This window comes from Pempheris klunzingeri, chromosome 8 (genome assembly GCF_042242105.1).
Source record: "Pempheris klunzingeri isolate RE-2024b chromosome 8, fPemKlu1.hap1, whole genome shotgun sequence".
NCBI classification, from domain to species: Eukaryota; Metazoa; Chordata; class Actinopteri; order Acropomatiformes; family Pempheridae; genus Pempheris; species Pempheris klunzingeri.
In genome coordinates this window covers 15,066,453-15,085,252 of record NC_092019.1, presented here as the reverse complement: position 1 = coordinate 15,085,252, position 18,800 = coordinate 15,066,453, and the positions used below count along the sequence as shown (strand labels likewise).

The window sequence follows — 18,800 nt, the reverse complement described above, 5'->3', positions numbered from 1 at the left end:
CCCACCCGACCACATCCAGCAGTGATGAAGGCTTGAGGCCCAACATTCATCTTCCCCAAGACTTCCCCAAGCTTTGCCAAGTCACGACTGAAAACCACTGGAATGCATTACTTGTGACTGTCATTTCTTTCTGAATACATAAAGTGAAGTGGTTTAATCCATAATTTCCCTAGAGCAATTCTCATAACGCTCGTTAGCTCTGTTAATGATGATGAACTAGCGCCAGTAAACTGAACAATATCAAGGGATGTTACTGTGAAAACATCCATTTATTTCTTTCAGTGGTCTTAATGTTCTGTGGCTGAACTGGTCTTGTTAATTCAGATGAATCACATTATTCATGCATCACCCTTAACAGAGCATGTTACTCTCATTAGCCTTTATCATCAACTGGATGATTATTTTGTTGTGAGAGATTAGTTGTGAGCCACAAGCATTCACAGCACAATATGTTGGGCTTCTGAAGCCTTTCCAGTCTGGGACTCACACGAGCAATTAAACTATTTGTCATGGAAGGGTACTGAGCACAGCAGCCTCCGGCCAATTTTGAGGGTTTGCACTCATTGGGACACTCCATGGAAAAATGTGACGTTTAACCTCATGTGACTTGACAGTTTCTCATAGTTGAAATGCCAGTGGATTCTCCATGAGTTTGACTCTAATCAACAAGCTGTCTGAATCCGCTTCATAGTCCTCAAGTCGTATTCTACTGTTGCCAACAGAATCTATCAGATCTATCTATCTATCTATCTATCTATCTGATATTCACATATACTGTATATGTCACAGTCAATGACTGCCCTCTGCTGTCTATGATATTCACACCTGCTAGATTCTAGTTCATATTTGCGTATTTTCCTGCTCACAGCTCACAGGAAACACCATATGGACAGGGTCACATAGTTAAGTCGAGTGTCTAATTTAAAAAAGTCTCATAACAGCAGGACTTTGTGCTCTGCCAGAAATTATCACTTGTGAAAATATGAAGTGTGAAAAATTCCCAGAAGATGACATGGTGCATTTTGTCACAGTGACATCTGTGACATTTTTTTATTCACCTTTGAAGTAATCTACATTTTTAACTGCATTTGTAGACAGCACTCATAGTGACTGTACAGACTATAGCATTTATTTTATCTTTATCCACTTATTTATTTTTGGATCATCAGTGCCTCCACTCCTGGTTTGTGGAATGTTTGATTTAACGGAGGCACACCTATTTTAAGAGAGTATCTGATCTGTTATTTAGCCAATAAATGCACCACGTGGGGCTTTTAAAGTCTCAGCACAGCACCCAATAAATGAATGTTAATGTATAGACTGCTTAATCAACTTAAATGACCCAAAACTTGAAACTGCATCTGGGAAAGAACTAATATCCTGTCCACACACATACACACAAATTTATCCTGTTTAGCCAAATACACTCTGTTTATCCCAAATATGAGAAGAATTCGCCATCTTTCAAAGAGGTAAATAAACACAAACAGGGCATACAAATCAGGATTATTTACGCAGGCACAAAATGGCGTGGTTCCGATCTGATCAGCTCTGAACTATTTAAATGAGGTGAAATCACCATGAATATTTTCCCTGCTATGACTGCCTCAAGAAAGTCACATCTTGGCCAGAAATTGGTACACAGGCTATTTCTGTGTTTTTACTAAAAAGATAAGATCCAGTAAGAGTCCAAATCTACATTTTTTAATTCTTAATAAAAACATCTTGAAATAGATCAACTCATAGCCCCTCATAAAACATTGCTATAGGCATAAATAAATACAGTGACACTATAAATAAATAGTCTAAATAAATTAGATATTGTTTTAAAGTGGTTTTGTCAGTTTGGCCATGCCAACGGCAACAACACTGAGGTCAGAGAAAGGGGAGCGGAGAGAGATGTTTATGAAAGGGGGCTGGAGGTGGTAATTTAGGAATCAGCTTCATTAACCAGATTAACATCACTAAGAGTAAAACAGACTTATGATTTTAAAAATATCAGGTTCAATTTTAGGCAGATTTTACAACAAAAAAGCCTCTAGCTGCATTGATGTGGTTACATCTATCAAAAAGCAAACCAACTAATTACTTAACAGGTTGAATGTCAACCCGGCTCTATACGTTTGCATAGGTCTTATATTATTCCCAGTCTTTTACTGTAACTGTAAATGTGTGTTCGCTGGAATAGCTTGCAGCCCCTGAACAGCTATAAATATAGAAATGAACAGATGGGCATTGTAGTAACCTAAAATATAAACTACATCTGTATTTTCCAGTTTGATCCCAGACTAGAGTTTAAAGTAAATGTCTTCTGTATCACAAATTGTCTGATTTTGTCTTACAGTTTCTGCACCAACTCCAGATCATCATCATCATCACCTACGTGCATCCTCATCACTATATCACCATCACTATTATGATGAGCCTGAACAGCAGCACTGAGTCCTGGCTTTTTATCAATACTTCATTTCCCATCCTGCCTGTGATGGCCAGTCCCAGTAACAGAAGTGGCATGGAAGCATATCTTCAAAAACTGGCTCATCTAGACGAGGGGCTCTACAATGACTTTCATGGCCTTTGGATTGCACTGATGGTCGCAAACTCTCTCATATTCCTGGTAGGTCATTTTTTTGGGAGCTCTTATTTTGTAAGAAGATATTCTTATACTTTTCTATGACTTTCAAAACTCATATTCTCTAAGCCACTCTGTGTAAACTCTCTTATTTGCTGCTCCTCTCCTCTCCCTCAGGTGGGCATGGTGCTCAACACAGTCGCACTTTATGTTTTCTGTGTCCGCACCAAGCAAAAGACCACCTCAGTGATCTACACCATCAACTTGGCGGTGACGGACCTCTTGGTGAATCTCTCTCTGCCGACGCGCATCCTGCTATACTACAGCGCGGGAGCCTGCCTCACCTGCTCCTACCTGCACATCTTCAGCTACTTTGTCAACATGTACTGCAGCATCTTGTTTCTGACCTGTATATGTGTCGACCGTTACCTTGCCATTGTACAGGTGGGTTTTGCTTGTGGTTTGGTAACAGAATTGGTCTCTGTGATGTTTTCTGGAGCCAGCACACTGGACATCTGCTCATCTTTCAAAACTTCAAAAGGACCTTAATTTCTTTTGTCCTTGTAGGTTGAAGCTTCTCGTCGGTGGAGGAACTCCAGTGTGGCCAAATGTGTGTGTGTCTCTGTCTGGCTGTTTGCCATCGTGGTCACCTACTCCTTCCTGTCCACTGCTTTCCAGCATCCCGGCTGCTGCCTCTCAAAGCTTCTCTTTCTCACCATCACTGAATTCTTTCTCCCCCTCATCATCATTGTGGTCTTCACGTTGAGGATAATGTGGGCACTGGCTGACCGCCGTCTGATGCAGCAGAGCAGGTATAATAATAATACATATACACGAGTAAGGAAGTACAGAATGTCATGCCATGGTCTTTTATTGGCTACTGAAACAATTATGAAACTTAAAAAATGACTATTTTAAATATGCAAGCATTTGTTACAAGAACATACCATGCAAGACTAACGAGGACGGAGGAAAAAATTACTTCCATTTGCAGCAGTGAAAGCAATGGGAGCATACAGTTGATGGGATGTCACAGTGGGGGTTTTGACTGTATTTCCTCAGGGAGAGGAGAAGGAGGGCTGTCCAGCTACTGACTACAGTGCTGATCATCTTCACTGTCTGCTTCACACCCTTCCATGTCAGACAGGTGAGTGAGAGGCAGGTGTGACACGTTGCTTTACAGTATCATCATTTTTTTGTAGCCCTTAAATCCTGGTGCCAAGATGATTAAAGAAATATAAAAGAAAGAAATATAATAATATATATACCTTTTTTTTACTCCAAAAATTCTTCAAATGACACAATCTTATATGAGAAAAAACACTATTTTGTTGAAGAGCTCATAAGTCATGTGCCAACATAATCTGTGACAAGCAGACGTTGCAGCAAAAAAGGGGGGAGCTGCTGTATTAGCAAGATCAGATGAAAACTAAATATGTGGTGCTACTTTAAAGCCTTTATGAAATTAAGATTTTTGATTGAATGTAAAAAACACTGTGTGAGATCTTGTGGCTGTGTTGTTTTTTTCCATCGTAGGTGGTGGTGTACTTCTACCCTGATATGCCTCACCATGTGATAGTCTACCACTTGACTGTCACTCTCAGCAGTCTGAATAGCTGTATGGATCCTGTTGTCTACTGTTTTGTCACAAATAATTTCCAGGTAAGACTTGAGCTCTTTTCTTGCTCTCTTCCTCACATTTCTTCACCCCATCCATACCAATGGCCTCCCTCTCTGCCATCTATCCATCCATCCTTCACTGAATAATTCACTGCCTTTCTCTCCCTCAGGCCACCATGAGACATATTTTCCGACGTGCGGAGCCCGAGCAGTCTAGCGGTGACATCATCAGCATGCAGCACAGCTCCAAGGCCTCAGGAGGGGCGGCCAACGCCATCGCTAATAATGTGATCATGATGACCAAGATTCCCACTTCGCTGCAGAGACAATCTGTGGAAGAAGCGCACACTGTAAACCCCATTACACACGGGCTAAACAGAACTGAAAGTCACTGAGGTGTCACAGTCGCCTGTGGAAACGTTGCTGATATTCCAGGACTCTGCACCACACTGACAAGCCATAACAGCATCGTGTATAATGGCACAGTGCTAATGTCTCAGGATCAACAGCCACCACCTAACAGCAACCTAAACCTCCTTCGCTCAATCAATTACAACATTGACAAGAGACAAATTGAGTCTGCAACCTAACATTATTATCATGCCATAAAATCTTCCCATAACTTTGGTCTTGTGACTTTTTAACTGTGAAATAATCTCCCTCACTGCTACACCAAACTGAAACAATGCAACAGAATACAAAGCACACCTTTTAAGTGAAAATGAGCAAGGGATATTTGCTGTATCCAAATACACTTCCCTGCGTCTAGTCATGTTGAAAAACTGAAAGCAAAATGAACCTGTGGTGAAGCTTATGACTACATTTTCCAACTTTTAGTATCATAACAGACATAGTCTAAACATTTGCAGCATTACCTAAAGCTTTTTCTTTCATTCTGTAAGTAATCCCTATATATATAATATTTGGAATGATAACCACTTTTGTGCAGCAGGGGGCACTATTCCACTCCCTTTCAAAAAAGATTTCATTAAGGAACCAAGGGAAATGTTGTCACTCAAATGGAAACTGCTTGGAGAACTAAAAGCAGCCACAGTGTCAGAGATCTAATAATATTGTTTTACTACAGCAAATTTTGATATCATATACTGATAAGTAAACACTTTTATTATTTGTGTTTCACCAACAACCTCTGTTTCCAGGAAGAAAAAAAAAGTGCACACTAAATGTATTTTGGACAAATTAAGGGGTGAATAAAAGGGTGTCCAAGCCACTCAAATGCTTTTTCTGTATGTATGAGTGAGTTTATGAATGAGCCCACTGATCAGTAACATGAGGTGAGGCGGTTGGTGACGTCACCAGCGTTCTCTGCTGACCACGCCCTGCTTTGTTACTGTGGAAACCAATGAGGTTGATAAGTGTAGTAAACCAGATGGTCACTCTGTTAGCTGGCAAAGGTTAGCCAGCATGCTAACACAAACCGAGAGTTTTGCTGTCATGTAATGGAAATTCACACATTCCGGAACTGCTTTTACTTTACCTTTAGCGGAGTAAAATCTCAGGTATGTCGCATCTTTCTGTCTTTATTTTAAGTGATTCTTTCTGCCTAAACTTGCTAACGTTAGCCAACCGGGCTCGCTAAGGTAACGTTAGCCACAAGTCAAACCTCAGTCGAAGTAAATGTAACATGACTGTGTCCAGTGTCAGGTGTACACCGTCCTTACACGCTGAAATAATTACAGATAACGCCTCGTTGTTAATTGTGTGAACTGTACAGCATTTCGGTAAATCAGCATTACAGTTAGCAAAGAAAAACAGCGCTAACAGGTTCAACAAGCCCCCCCCTCGGCACACACCCACTGTGGGAAACACATTTACAAACTACTCTGTAGACCCGTTACCACACACAGGAGCAGATTACTCATCACCAACAAAAATGCACAGCACTGTCTGTCATGTGTGGGAAGTGTTTGAAAACTCAGTTTATTTTGTTTAAACATATAAGTTGCCCAACTTATGGGATTCCTACCCTTTGTATAATTCAGAAAGATAGAAAGATAAAATGAAGATATAAATATATAATTCAGTAACATAGCTGTTACATGATGTGTATGTATCCCTGATAAAGTTTATGTGACTAGTTAAGCAGGTGGGATCTATTTGTTTAACCATTTTGCTACAGCCATTGTGCAAAAACATGGCAATAACAGTAGTTTTCTCAATGTGGCTTTTGTTCATGCCCCTGGTGGCTTTATAGCCTGCCAGTTTTGTTGCTCAATGATACAGATGATGTCACTGAGTTTAACAGAGGTAATAAGATACATGCAATACTATCTTTATTGTAATCCCAGATTGTTAAGGTGTGGCAAAATTGCTTGATCCCCTGTTCTTGTTTTCTGTCTGTTCCATCTATAAATGTCAGGACGGTACAGTATGCTCTTTTAAGCCAAGAGAATTTTTGTGTCTTATCATGTCAGCAAACTGCACGGACACATTTTTACACATGGAAGCCTTCAGCTATCTGGCCCTTGATCCTATACTAACTAACCTATGTCAACAACAAGGCAATGTTACCCATGTACTATTTTCTTTGGCTTTAGCTTACATTATAACTGATGTTTGTATTTCTACAGGTTGCTGTGTGACTAAGTGGGTCTTTATCAAGGAGTTTCCACATGCTTTGACTCTGACTTGCCCGGAAGACCTCTGCTGACCCACACTCTGATCTTACACAATCACAAATACTGCATGCACACAGCCTCCAACACACACTGACCAGCCACACAAAACACATTCACAGAACTGTTTTAACCCCTCTCACAGCTTACCACAAACACAGTTACTGGGACGCACAGCACACATATCACCACCCTTCTTGTCCCACCTCTTCTGCTCTTCCCTGCTCCTCCCCTCTGCATACCTCTGGAGCAGCACTTCTCTGCTTTTCCTGAATTCTGAAGTTGTGCAAGCCACAGTGAGGATCACCACCGCTCTCCCGTTGAGCCACAGATCTTGCCAACTGGTCACATCTCATCACGATGGCCGCAGGATAAAAATGTATGGAGTATATTTTTACCGCAACAATTCTTTTGGACACATTAATCTCATTGTATGATGAATCCAGACTCCTCCTTAATTATTTTCAATACCCATTTGAGCCCAGAAGGTGTTGACCAGCAGAGATGCTCACTGATTAATCTTTCTGGATATCGTCTACCTCTCTTACAAAGTGAGTGATCAAGAGGAAAACCATGGACATGACATGTTCTGTTAGTATATAATGACAATTACAGTTCTGCTTATATATAGAGGAAACTACCAATAAGTGGTATACACTGATCTATACCAACCATCCAGCAAAAGAGTTAGTTCCTCTAAAGTCAACTCAGACTGTAATGGGAGAAGAAGCAGAGGAGAGGGAGGCCTCTGGCCTTCCGGAGAAGAGGAGACTCGAGGAGGAAGAAGAAGAAGAGAGTGAGAGAGTGGTGGAGGACGAGGGCAGAGGCTTGCATATCCCCCTGCATCGCTGGGTAATGCATGGAGCAGTGATGTTTGGACGTGAGTTTTGCTATGCCATGGAAACAGCCTTGGTGACGCCAGTGCTGCTGCAGATAGGTAAGGAGACACAATACAGCCATATAAAGGCAGACACACTCTTGCTCTTCTTCAGCTTTAACAAATGTTCTGGTGATGTCACTTTGTCATAGATGTGTAAACACAAGCAATGAGCAATAGCAAATAGAAGCCCAGGAAAGCCCAGTATGCCACATTCTGCGTACCCTGTCAAGGTGAATTTATGACTAATGATTAACTTTAACAGAACCTGTATTACTACAACTTGTACATAGCAGATGGGTGAGCACACATACCTGTCTAATTATACATTGCTTGTCTTATTTACAGGTAGTAGTGTTATTAAACTCAATGCACCTCTTCCACTTTAAGTACACAGTGGCAGGGTAATAGTACCATACCATACAAAGCTGGTGATTACACTAGCTGTACTGTGTGGCACGTTCCAGTTACCCTGTCAGGTTTTTTATATGTATATATTTGTGGCAGTGTACCCGTGGTTAGTGACAGGAAATTGGTAGACTGTTTCCTCTAGGATTCAGCAATAATTTTATTTGTTAACTTTCTCTATATAAGAATAGTTTGGCTTGATTTGTATTGAAGCCCAGCTATCCAAAAAGAGTGCCCATCTGTCTGAACTCCAGCTGCAACATTTGGGAATTAGTCTGTTACTGCATTGGACAGAATGGATGTGTTGATTTCCCCGGCTGTACCACCATGTCATGCATGCACCTACATGCAGTCAAATGTCAGGTTTGCCACCATAGCAGAAATGGAACAAAAGCATTTTCCCCTGGCTAGGTATGACAAGAATGCCCAGCACAGCACATTTCAGTCTCTCTGTTTTTCTCCCTATTCACAATATTGTAAGAAAGAATTATGTTTAAAAAACTTTCAACCAAACCCCATTCAGGATGTTTTTGAAAGCATTTTCCGAGCATCCACTTTTGCTTTGTCACTCTACCAGGAACCTCTTAGAGTCAGTTACATGTGTAGTTTAATTTATAATTTGCAGTGTGTCTGTTTGTAAAATTAGTTATTAGTCCAAAGCCAGGCCTTGAGAGTAAAAAGATTGTACAGGATAATGTGGGTGATAGTTGATAACTGGATTGGTGGTCTGAAAGTGTTTGAGCAGAACCTGTCAAATTGTTTGGGACGACCCTTTTTGAAGTGGGTTCACTTAAAAGGATGAGAAACATTAACATGTCAAGCCTGGATGAATTATTACTAATTTGATTAATGCCACATTGCCACGCTTGTTGAATTTCCCAGAGGTTTTCAAACTTGACCAAGCTACGGTGTCTTTTGTCTGTGAGCACAGTGGACAGGGATACGTCCTGTCTAATGTTTATTGACTGCAAATGCACACATACAGTACATGCAATACAACATACAATGCCGTATGCTGTGCAACCTTGTTTGGTGAGATTTCTTACTAGGGGGACACTTTTAGGGCAGTTAAACGTTACACGTTGTTAAACATAAACATGGATCAGTTGGAGTGGAACATGTCAAAGCTTCACACAAATCATTACTACATACTCTCTTTTGTTTTAGAAGAAAGCTAGTAATGCAATAATAGTATTCCTCAATTTACTAAGAACATAATGTGAAACCCCTGAAGAACTTGAACCATTGAGGTGGACACAACAAAATATATTAATCAAATGTGACCACCAGTTTACCGATGGAAAAGACAGGACTCAAATCTGAACAAAATTGTGACCTCAGGTGTGACCTCAAGTATTGTAGCTTTGCAGCATTGAATTCAAGCAGGATGTATGTTTAGCTTTGTTCTCTTGCACACACAAACCTACTTAATGAGTGTGTCGTAGTTTAGCCTAAAGGTGCCCTGTGGACGTTCCTTAAAACAAATAAAAGTTATATTGACATACGGTGTTACTCATCAGAACTCATTTCGAGGTCTGCATTATTTGCATCAGTGTTTAACCATCTAACTTCTTCTTCCCTGCCTTTGCTGGAGCAGTGCTGCATATATTGGCACATTACTGCCACTTGTTGATCAGCTGAATAATGCGAAGCCATTGGAAGGAATGTGTATCACATCATTCGCCTGCACGTGCAGTTGCACGCGCAGCCTCTTCCGCATGCATGAGACAAACAAAACAGAGGTCCACTCATAAAAAAAAATGCTTCATAGTGCTACTAGAGGTCAAAAACTCCACAGGGTGCCTTCAAGTCTTGCAGTTGATCCATTGACAAAATAGAGAGTGCGTAGCAATGGGAAAGACAGACAGAGAGCAAGATATTTTTCCTACTGCGAGAAAGTCATCTGCTGTTTTGTTGACTTAAGGGAGAGGGAAAGCTGGAGCAGAGTAAGGCAGCGTGGGTAACATGTTGTTCCCGTGAGAACCAGCTAGCTCACCCAGCCAACTGCCTGGATTCAAATCCATCCGATTTTACGTTGAAACTAAATGTTCACTTCTTTATAAGGAGTGGAAAATCAGGATATTGTCATCTAGCAGAGACAGTTGATTTTTATTATAACTGACAGCTGACGCATTGTGTTTTCTCTCCCATACATCTTACTTTTTATATTTGAGCCAAATCCGTACATGGAAAATAGTCATACCACATTGGTATTGAAACGGCTATAAAGAGTGTTTCATGAATTCAGAGCATGCTGAAGCCTAGTACTGTCTTATGACAGGGTCAGCCAGAGGTAATTTCACCACTTTCCTGACTGGTTGCTGCATGTTTCTGTGATGTTGTAACAGGCCACCTCATTATTCGAAGTGTTCCTGCAACACTAAAAGCTGTTGGTAAAGGAAGCTGTTTAAGAGCACTAGTAGTTCTTCAACTATGCATCGGTATGCAAGAGCTGTAATGTGCTACACCTTCATAAACAATGGAACACAGGAAACGTTCAGCTTTTTGTGTGGAAGAAAAAAAAAAAGAAAAGTAAATTAAGCTGTGTGTATTAGCTAGATGCTGTAAAGTATGTTTTATACTCAATGCTGCCAGAACAAAAACACTAATAGCTAAGCCTTTAACCTTTTCTGCATGTAACATATTTGTCTTCTGTTTTACCATTTGCACTGGATGTTCTTTAGTGCTTTATATAATTCATCAGCAAAGAAAACCATTACTGTTTCATTAAGTGACCTCCAATGTCTTTTATTTCTTTAAACTGTCATTGTTAAATACTGTCAAGAAGTCAATATTGTGAAATCAATACAGCAAACAATTTTTCCACATACAGTATGTTGCTGCCATTGTGTGGCTTATTATTTAACAATATGGTCAAATTTGATAAAAGAGAGGTAATGTGAGTAAAGCATTTTTTTCATATAAAATCTTTCTTATAAATAGTCTCATAGTAAAGTCTCATAATATCATACGTTCATGCCTTGGCTCTAATCTGGTCAAATGTATTTGTTTATGCGTGTTTTCTAGGTCTTCCCGAACAATATTACAGTTTAACCTGGTTCCTGAGTCCTGTCCTCGGTCTCGTCTTCACACCTTTGATTGGCTCAGCCAGTGACCGATGTACTCTGCGATGGGGCCGGAGAAGACCGTTCATTCTGGCCCTGTGTGTTGGTGTTCTGCTGGGAGTAGCGTTGTTTTTAAATGGATCATTAATAGGTGAGTGGAAGGTTTTAAAGGAGATCACCACTTGCAAATTATAACAATTACCGTGTAACCCCATCTGTACATATTGTGGTGTTCTGTCAGGCCTTTCCATAGGTGATAGTCCCAGCAGCCAGCCAATTGGCATCGTCCTTACTGTAGTAGGTGTGGTGGTGCTGGACTTCAGTGCGGATGCTTCTGAGGGACCAATCAGAGCATACCTTCTTGATGTTGCTGACACTGAAGAGCAAGATATGGCCCTGAATATTCATGCCTTCTCTGCAGGTAAGACATCTGTAAGTAGTGCAGACATCTACATCATCAAAAAACACAAATGATTGCTAACATGTTTTAAAAATGTCTAACATATTCAGGCAGTATAGCTTTAGAAGGCGTGTCTTAGAGGTGGCATCTGTATGTGTGTCTCTCCAGGCCTCGGTGGAGCAGTGGGCTACATGCTGGGTGGTCTCGACTGGAAGGGCACAGCTCTAGGCCGAGCATTTAGATCACAGGAGCAGGTCCTCTTCTTGTTTGCAGGCATCATCTTCATTATCTCTGTCACATTGCACATGCTCAGTATCCCAGAGAAACCTTTCACTCCATCCAACCAGCTTAAAGTCACAGGAAGTGGGGACTCTACCAGCCAGTTGGCCTTCAGGCCTGTTGGCCACACATCACCTTTACTCGATGTGATTGCAGAGGAGGACGCTTCTGCCCCCCAGTCCAGGGAGGACAACGAATCAGATCCAGAGGAAGGGGAGATGGACTTCCTTGCTGTGGATCGAGTGCGGAGTAAAAGCGATTCAGTGTTAGCCATGCCAGAGGCTACAATCAAGCTGGATTCTGACCTCGACCCAGAAACGCAACTTTTCCTGCCAGAGGTGCATCACTTTCTATCAGAGACGCAGGGAGAGCTGGATGATGTTTTCAAGCCATCAGACGACAGTATTGGGTCCTCGTATCCTTCTGGTGGACCACCCGCCCTTACTGATGGGATGGTGCTCTTAAAACCTGCAAATCCAGGTCCAAGGAACGATCCTCCTTCTCTCCTTCAGATGAGTAGTGTCTCAGAAGGCTCGCAGTCAAAAACACAGGTGAAATCAGCTGCTCCGGTGGCAGATGTTATTTGTGTTGATTAAAATTACATTGCTGAAACAGAAACGAGTTAACAAGTTATTTGATATGAGATCATTTTCATATTCTGCAGTAGGTAGTATATGGAAAACTTCTGTATTGTAAGTTTGAGATATGGAGTCCAATGTCTAAAGTTTCCCTTTCTGCCTTTTAACATGTATGTCTGTGTTTCCCCCCTGTCCCAGCAGGTTAAGGCTTCAAATGGTGTCAATTCTGGCTTGTCCTCTTCTGACCACTCCACTACAGTGAAAGGACATGCCCCCAATAGGCTGGCAAACCGTCCCTCCAACACCTCTGTTTCATCACGGCCACACCCACACACCTTCTACAGACAAGTACAACTGCATTTGATAGTCACAAACATGTACTTGACACCATAGTTGACGATTTCACTAATGTGAAAATTATGATGTGGGTCTTTTTTTTTCCCTCTCCAGCCCTCCTTTACTTTCTCTTACTACGGACGAGTGGGATCACAGCGATATCGACTGCGACGGACAGCACCTTCCAGTCCTCGGCCAATCACCACCTCCCGCAGTCTGAATGATCTGAGTGACCTACAGCAGCGTGCAGACAGACGGGAATTTCAGCTGTCAATCAGCAGTCTGTCATCTGAGGGCTCCAGCAGCGAGGGAGGACCAGACAAGGGTACAACTGTCCGACTGCTCTGGTTATCCATGTTTAAGGTGAAGTAAATTGGAACTACACCTATTACCTATGACCTACTAATGCACTCCATCAAATTTACAACATTTTAAGGGATGCTCACCTGCAATTCTTGACTTCCTCTTTTTTCTGTCCTATTAGATGCCAAAGCAGCTGTGGAGACTGTGTGTGTGTCACCTCCTCACATGGTTCTCCATTATAGCAGAAGCTGTGTTTTACACCGATTTCATGGGCCAAGTCATCTACCATGGAGACCCCACGGTACACACATATTTACACACACATGCACACCCTCATGCTCTTGCGTGTTTTTATTGTTGAAAGACAGTTGTACTAACTGACATATTTTGGCATTTTCTGTATCAAAGAGACCACACAGAGGAACACAGATGAATAAACCTGACTCCAGGAAATTCAAATTTGTTTCTCACTTCAGATCTTTAGACAGACTGTCCACACTGTTATTTTCAAGGTATCCGATCAGATTTATGTGTATAGACATCACTGGTCTATCTGCATGGATTGTTGTGGTCAGTAACATTCGCTATGTAGTTACGCTATGGCTTTCCTATGTGGAAGAATAAGGATTGGAGTTCCGTCATCTCATCTTCCAAACAGTCGCACTGTGAATCGCGGCACAGAACGCCTCTGTTCTCCTCGTACCAATCAGCATGTAGTCGCAGCAAGCATTCTGCTCAGTTGCTCTGATGCACACCTGTCACTCAGGATTTGACGTTGTTGTTGTGTTTTGCATTGTGAGTGATGCAATAGACACTTTGAAATCCTATTTGAGCGGCCAGAACATACGTACTGAGAAGCATCTGTAAAAATCAGATTGAAATCATATTTACACCCACCTCCGAATTTGCCTCTGGTCCCATTTGCAAAAATTGCATTTCATGCTGTTTTTTCGCTGTCCAGACTTTCTAAAAGCAATGTACAAGCCAAAAGATAGATTTGGGCTGGCAGTTTGAACAAGGTTTGTCACATCAAGTATATGATAACACTGCTGAAAGTATTCCATTTTTTTCAGGCACCAGCCAATTCCACAGAGCTGCAAAACTATCACAAAGGAGTTCAGATGGGCTGCTGGGGACTGGTGGTCTACGCTGCTACTGCTGCTGTCTGCTCTGGTAAAACACAAACACTGTTTCCTTTAGAATTGAACTTTTTCTCTCCTTTTTCTAACCTGCTTCCCAACACTATCTCTAATAACTGATATCGCTCTGTCTCTCTCTTTCCATCTCTCCACTCAGCAATCCTTCAGAAGTACCTGGATAATTTTGATCTGAGCATTAAGGTTATCTACATTGTTGGAACTCTTGGATTCTCAATAGGTCAGTGGCCACAAGAGAATAACCGAGTGAAGTACAGTGGCTTTGGCACCTGTTGCACATTGTCTTAATGGGTATGCAGAATAAAGGGAATTGTAATGCATTTGAACAGCTTTCATCTCTCTTACCTTAGGAACCGCTGCCATGGCGATCCTCCCTAATGTTTATGTTGCCATGGTGATGATCAGTGGCATGGGCATCATCTCCATGAGTATCTCCTACTGTCCCTATGCATTATTGGGACAGTACCACGAAATCAAAGAGGTATGTACACAGACGACAGTATACCTGCACACTGCCCCCTCCTGCTGAGACACAATAAAACCTGAGCTACAAAAAAAAACCTCCTCATGTTATAGTTTTTGTGCTTTCTTTTGCTCTGGTAATTAAATAGAGGCTTTGCAATTAACCAAACTGAAATTTAAGCCAAGTCATTAAGTGTGTGCATTACACACACTACAGCCATTGAAGTTCATGTAATATTGTACTGTTTGTTCTGTATCTCAGGACTTGAGGCATTTTCTTGAGCAGCAGTTGCACACACACATATTGTGTACATTTGCCTTAAGCCTTCGTCCCAAAGCATTGAAAGAGAGTGTAAGCTTAGTCAATGTAATCGTTTTTGAACTTACACCTAAAGCCTAAAACACTATACTATGAAAACCTACACGCTGAAAGTTTATGGTAAATGCAATTTGAATTGACAGTTTCTCCTCTACTGTTTCTCTCCTCAGTACATTCACCACAGTCCAGCAAACACTAAAAGAGGTTTTGGGATTGACTGCGCTATCTTATCCTGCCAGGTGAGCTTTCATGCTTTTTTCCTCCTGTTTGACCAACTTTTCTTTCCTAAAAGCTCTAAACTTAACTTGTGGTTTCCATCAAAGTAAAATTTTGCTATTGAAATGAGCAGCACCCAAACGGGACAAAGTGATTATTTGTCTTTTTTTTAACTGATCCAGAGGCGCCATGCCTTAGGCTGTGGGCCAGAGTAACATAATGTACTGTTCCACATTTGTGTCATGTCCAGGTGTGCTCTGCTCTGGGGGTGTGAGTCTGTGGACTATTTTTATTATTATTATTATTATTATTATTATTATGTACTATTATGTTGTATCATTCTATTTTGTTTTATTTCCAGGTCTACATAAGCCAGATTTTGGTTGCATCGGCCCTTGGAGCTGTGGTGGAAGCAGTTGGCAGTGTGCGTGTCATTCCTGCAGTGGCCTCTGGGGGCTCCTTCCTTGGCTTCCTTACTGCCTGCTTCCTCGTCATATATCCTGATGTGGAGCCCAGCAGTTCAGAGCAGAACCAGGGCTTGGTGGGTTTACCTGGAGATTCAGACCCAAATGGAGAAAGGAGCAGTGAGCAGAGTTTGGCTCTGCTGAACCTCACAGATGGAGATAGTTTGAAGAAAACAGAGAATCACTCTGTTGCCTGAGCAGTAACATGCAAAGAACTGTTGTGGTTTATCCTCACTAAGAACATGTGGGAACAACACGTGGGGGTTACACCAAATGCTTCTGATTTGCAAATTTGATGCCTCGTGCCTTGTGCCAGAGGAAAGACAACAAAAAAGGGAAAACATGGCAGAAAGTTGTCGCCCCGTCTACTGAAATCTTGGTGGGATGGGTTTGGATATATTATCTTCTTTGAGGAGAAGAAACAATCTCAGTTTTTGGCTGCTCTGCTTGTCTTTTTGCTACCTCAACCCTAAAACAAATAAATGTTTGGATGGTAAGAATGAGAGAAGTAAGCCATTAAAACACAAAGAGCCACATGACAGTGATTCGGCCAGACTGCTGAAACAAATATAAGCCTTTATTGTGAAAACATAAATGGGAAGCACACAGAGCACTTTCTGTCTCACTTCTGAACAGTACCGTCACACTGATGCTGCAGAATGAAACAATGTGTGATATTTTACTTCACTGAAGCTGCTCCCTAACTGCTTAATAGACAATCATAATGCTGTTAAAGTGTTACTTTGTGTACCTCTGCATTACTTGTAGCCTGAATACTGATGTAAATACTTGTTCCAGTCTGTTAATGGAATACCTTTATTATATTGTTATTTTATAAATGCCAGGAAGTCTCCATACTATAGGTAAAGCCTTCTACATTTGTTGTGGACACAACAACAGTTTGTTTAAATTTATACACCTTTTTATTCTCATGTATGATGTTGAAACGTGTTACATAGGAAGCTAGTGTGCAGTTGGAGCTGATTTTTTTTTTTCCTTTTTCTTGCCTGTAAGAAAGACTGATTCTAAATGCCATATTCTTCTTTCATGCCGTGATACACAAGAAACATTTCATCACAATGTAGTTAAGAAATGTGACAATACCCATATTGTTGGCACTCCAGTAGAGCCTGCAGATTGATCTGTCATCCACATTGATTTTTATTCAAATTGCCAACCAGTGGCAATGTAAAGCCTGTCTCAATGAGGTTCTTCACTGATTACTGTGAATTTACACTGTAAATGGAAATGTATCATAGCCTCTCAAATCTGACCTCAGCTGCTTTTGGGTTTTGGTGTGATTTGTATTGCAGGGTTGTTTCAATTTACTTTTTTTCGCTTTCTACTGAATTAGTTTAAAAGTCTTTTTACATATGCATTCCAAATATAGTTGAAATGGGAAATTAGTTAATGACGAGCTTGTGTTCATCCTGGCACATATGTCATATTCAATCAAACAAACAAGCAAAAAGAAAAATGGATAGACGTACTCTGTCATTGGTAAAAACTTTGTTATGAAGCGACCCGTGTCCACATCAGTTAAGTGTGACACTCTGATCGTTTGACAGCCGTAAAACTCTGTCCTGCTGTTCAGAATTGACAAATGAGAAGATAAGTAGCTGCTATACTGCCAGGTTTCAGTTTATCTCAGAGCAACAGACATGAAAAGTAGCAGAGAGTCTGTGGAGGACTATTGAAAGCACTAAGCAGCATGCTAGATAATGTTAAGCATGGTCCCTACCACACTTTTAACATATTGGCAGCATCAACCATAGGGACAGAGTGCACAGTGTGATAAGCTACAGACTGATGTGCAATCTTAATTGAACTGCATAGTCCCCTTTTTGAAGGCTCTTCTCCAGTAGAATCTTATCACTCTTGAATATCAGCATTAGTGTAATTGTAGAGAGCAGCATTGAGGTCACAAATAAGATCTGGGAGATTTGGTGTCACATGGTCTGAAACTTCCATAAACCAAGGACCACTTCTATGCAAGGCCAGACTGATCTATGCAAACTTCAAATTCCCTTCACTGGGCTGTTATAACCAAATGAACCTTAAAGAAAAGCACAGGACCTTCTCGGCTTTCTCCCTTAAAGGATTGTTCGACTCAGAGGGAACAATGCCACAAGTGAAAGCATTGCACAGATTCTTTGTTTCACAGCAGTGTCTACTTTTATGACTTGACTGAGGGCTCTGGTTGTAGGTATTTGGGCAACGTCAACAGTATTTTGTTGGGACCTTGTATCCTGCTAGCTGTGCCATTACTTTGCCTGTCATGACAGAAAAGTGTCTTCTATGGTGTGATTGCTGTCACTGATGACTTAAGGCCTAAAGATTTACACAGCCTGATTTACAACCACTACAGGGGGAACTTCATCATTCTGTGGATTTTTACCTCGGATAGTAAAGGGAAAGTGGTGAGAGAATTGGTACAAAAAAGTATAATCATTAATTTCCTTGTAAAAAGAGATTTTGCCTGACATGGGGTGTGTGCCATTTTGTTCTTTGGCAATTGTTCTGGGATTGTTTTGTTTTTTTTACAGTAAAAAACCCTTTTGACAAGACGTTAGGGTACATCATTTTGTTAGTTTAAGGAGTTCACTTTTGCTAATATTATGCTTTTGCATTATGAGAAGCCTCTGTAAATCAAAATAGATCAGGAATATTCTCTTGTGGAATCTGTAGACACATTAAAGCTTTATTACTCATTATTTTTTTATCAGAGGATGAGAAAGAAACTGGCGGGTGAACCAAAGCTTCTTGTTTTCTCTACTGCTTCCATTCCTCTAACATTAATTTAGTTGGTGTAGATCGGTTCAGTGAGTACTTTAACTTCAGCAGGTCTACATGTTCCTGTTTACCAAGAAGCTTTTCTAAGTGGAAACACTCCTTTTTTAGTGCCAAACTACTGTACTGAATAACAATAAGAGTCCTGGAACAGGCTCTCGGCTTATTGAGGTTGTTTTAATTCTATTCAAATGTTAAGACTTTTAAGATGATACTCTGTGTTTTGGTTTGATAGTCAATCACTGGTGTGTTTTAAAATGATTTATGGTTCTTTTTGCTGCTGCACAGATTTTTGTACAATTAAAACAAGGTATTTTT

General features: G+C 40.9%; 2 protein-coding genes across 3 annotated transcripts; both read left to right on the top strand.

Moving 5' to 3' along the window:
• Positions 1 to 2,416: 2,416 nt before the first annotated feature.
• On the top strand, positions 2,417 to 4,718 carry LOC139205687 (G-protein coupled receptor 20-like). The gene is made up of 6 exons (XM_070835977.1): positions 2,417 to 2,617; positions 2,750 to 3,016; positions 3,140 to 3,384; positions 3,635 to 3,719; positions 4,109 to 4,234; positions 4,363 to 4,718. Exons 1-6 carry the CDS (start codon positions 2,417 to 2,419, stop codon positions 4,585 to 4,587), a joined length of 1,149 nt encoding a protein of 382 aa, XP_070692078.1. The 3' UTR covers positions 4,588 to 4,718.
• An 878-nt stretch (positions 4,719 to 5,596) lies between these two features.
• On the top strand, positions 5,597 to 16,525 carry LOC139205032 (solute carrier family 45 member 4-like). 2 transcript variants are annotated; one of them, XM_070835107.1, is made up of 13 exons: positions 5,597 to 5,712; positions 6,784 to 7,765; positions 11,141 to 11,329; positions 11,420 to 11,599; positions 11,747 to 12,408; positions 12,637 to 12,783; positions 12,886 to 13,134; positions 13,256 to 13,375; positions 14,148 to 14,247; positions 14,371 to 14,451; positions 14,582 to 14,712; positions 15,183 to 15,251; positions 15,590 to 16,525. In XM_070835107.1, exons 2-13 carry the CDS (start codon positions 7,546 to 7,548, stop codon positions 15,887 to 15,889), a joined length of 2,448 nt encoding a protein of 815 aa, XP_070691208.1. In that variant the 5' UTR covers positions 5,597 to 5,712; positions 6,784 to 7,545; the 3' UTR covers positions 15,890 to 16,525. The 2 variants fall into 2 exon arrangements, with proteins under 2 accessions (XP_070691208.1, XP_070691207.1); XM_070835106.1 differs by having other exon boundaries at positions 12,634 to 12,783.
• Positions 16,526 to 18,800: the final 2,275 nt, after the last annotated feature.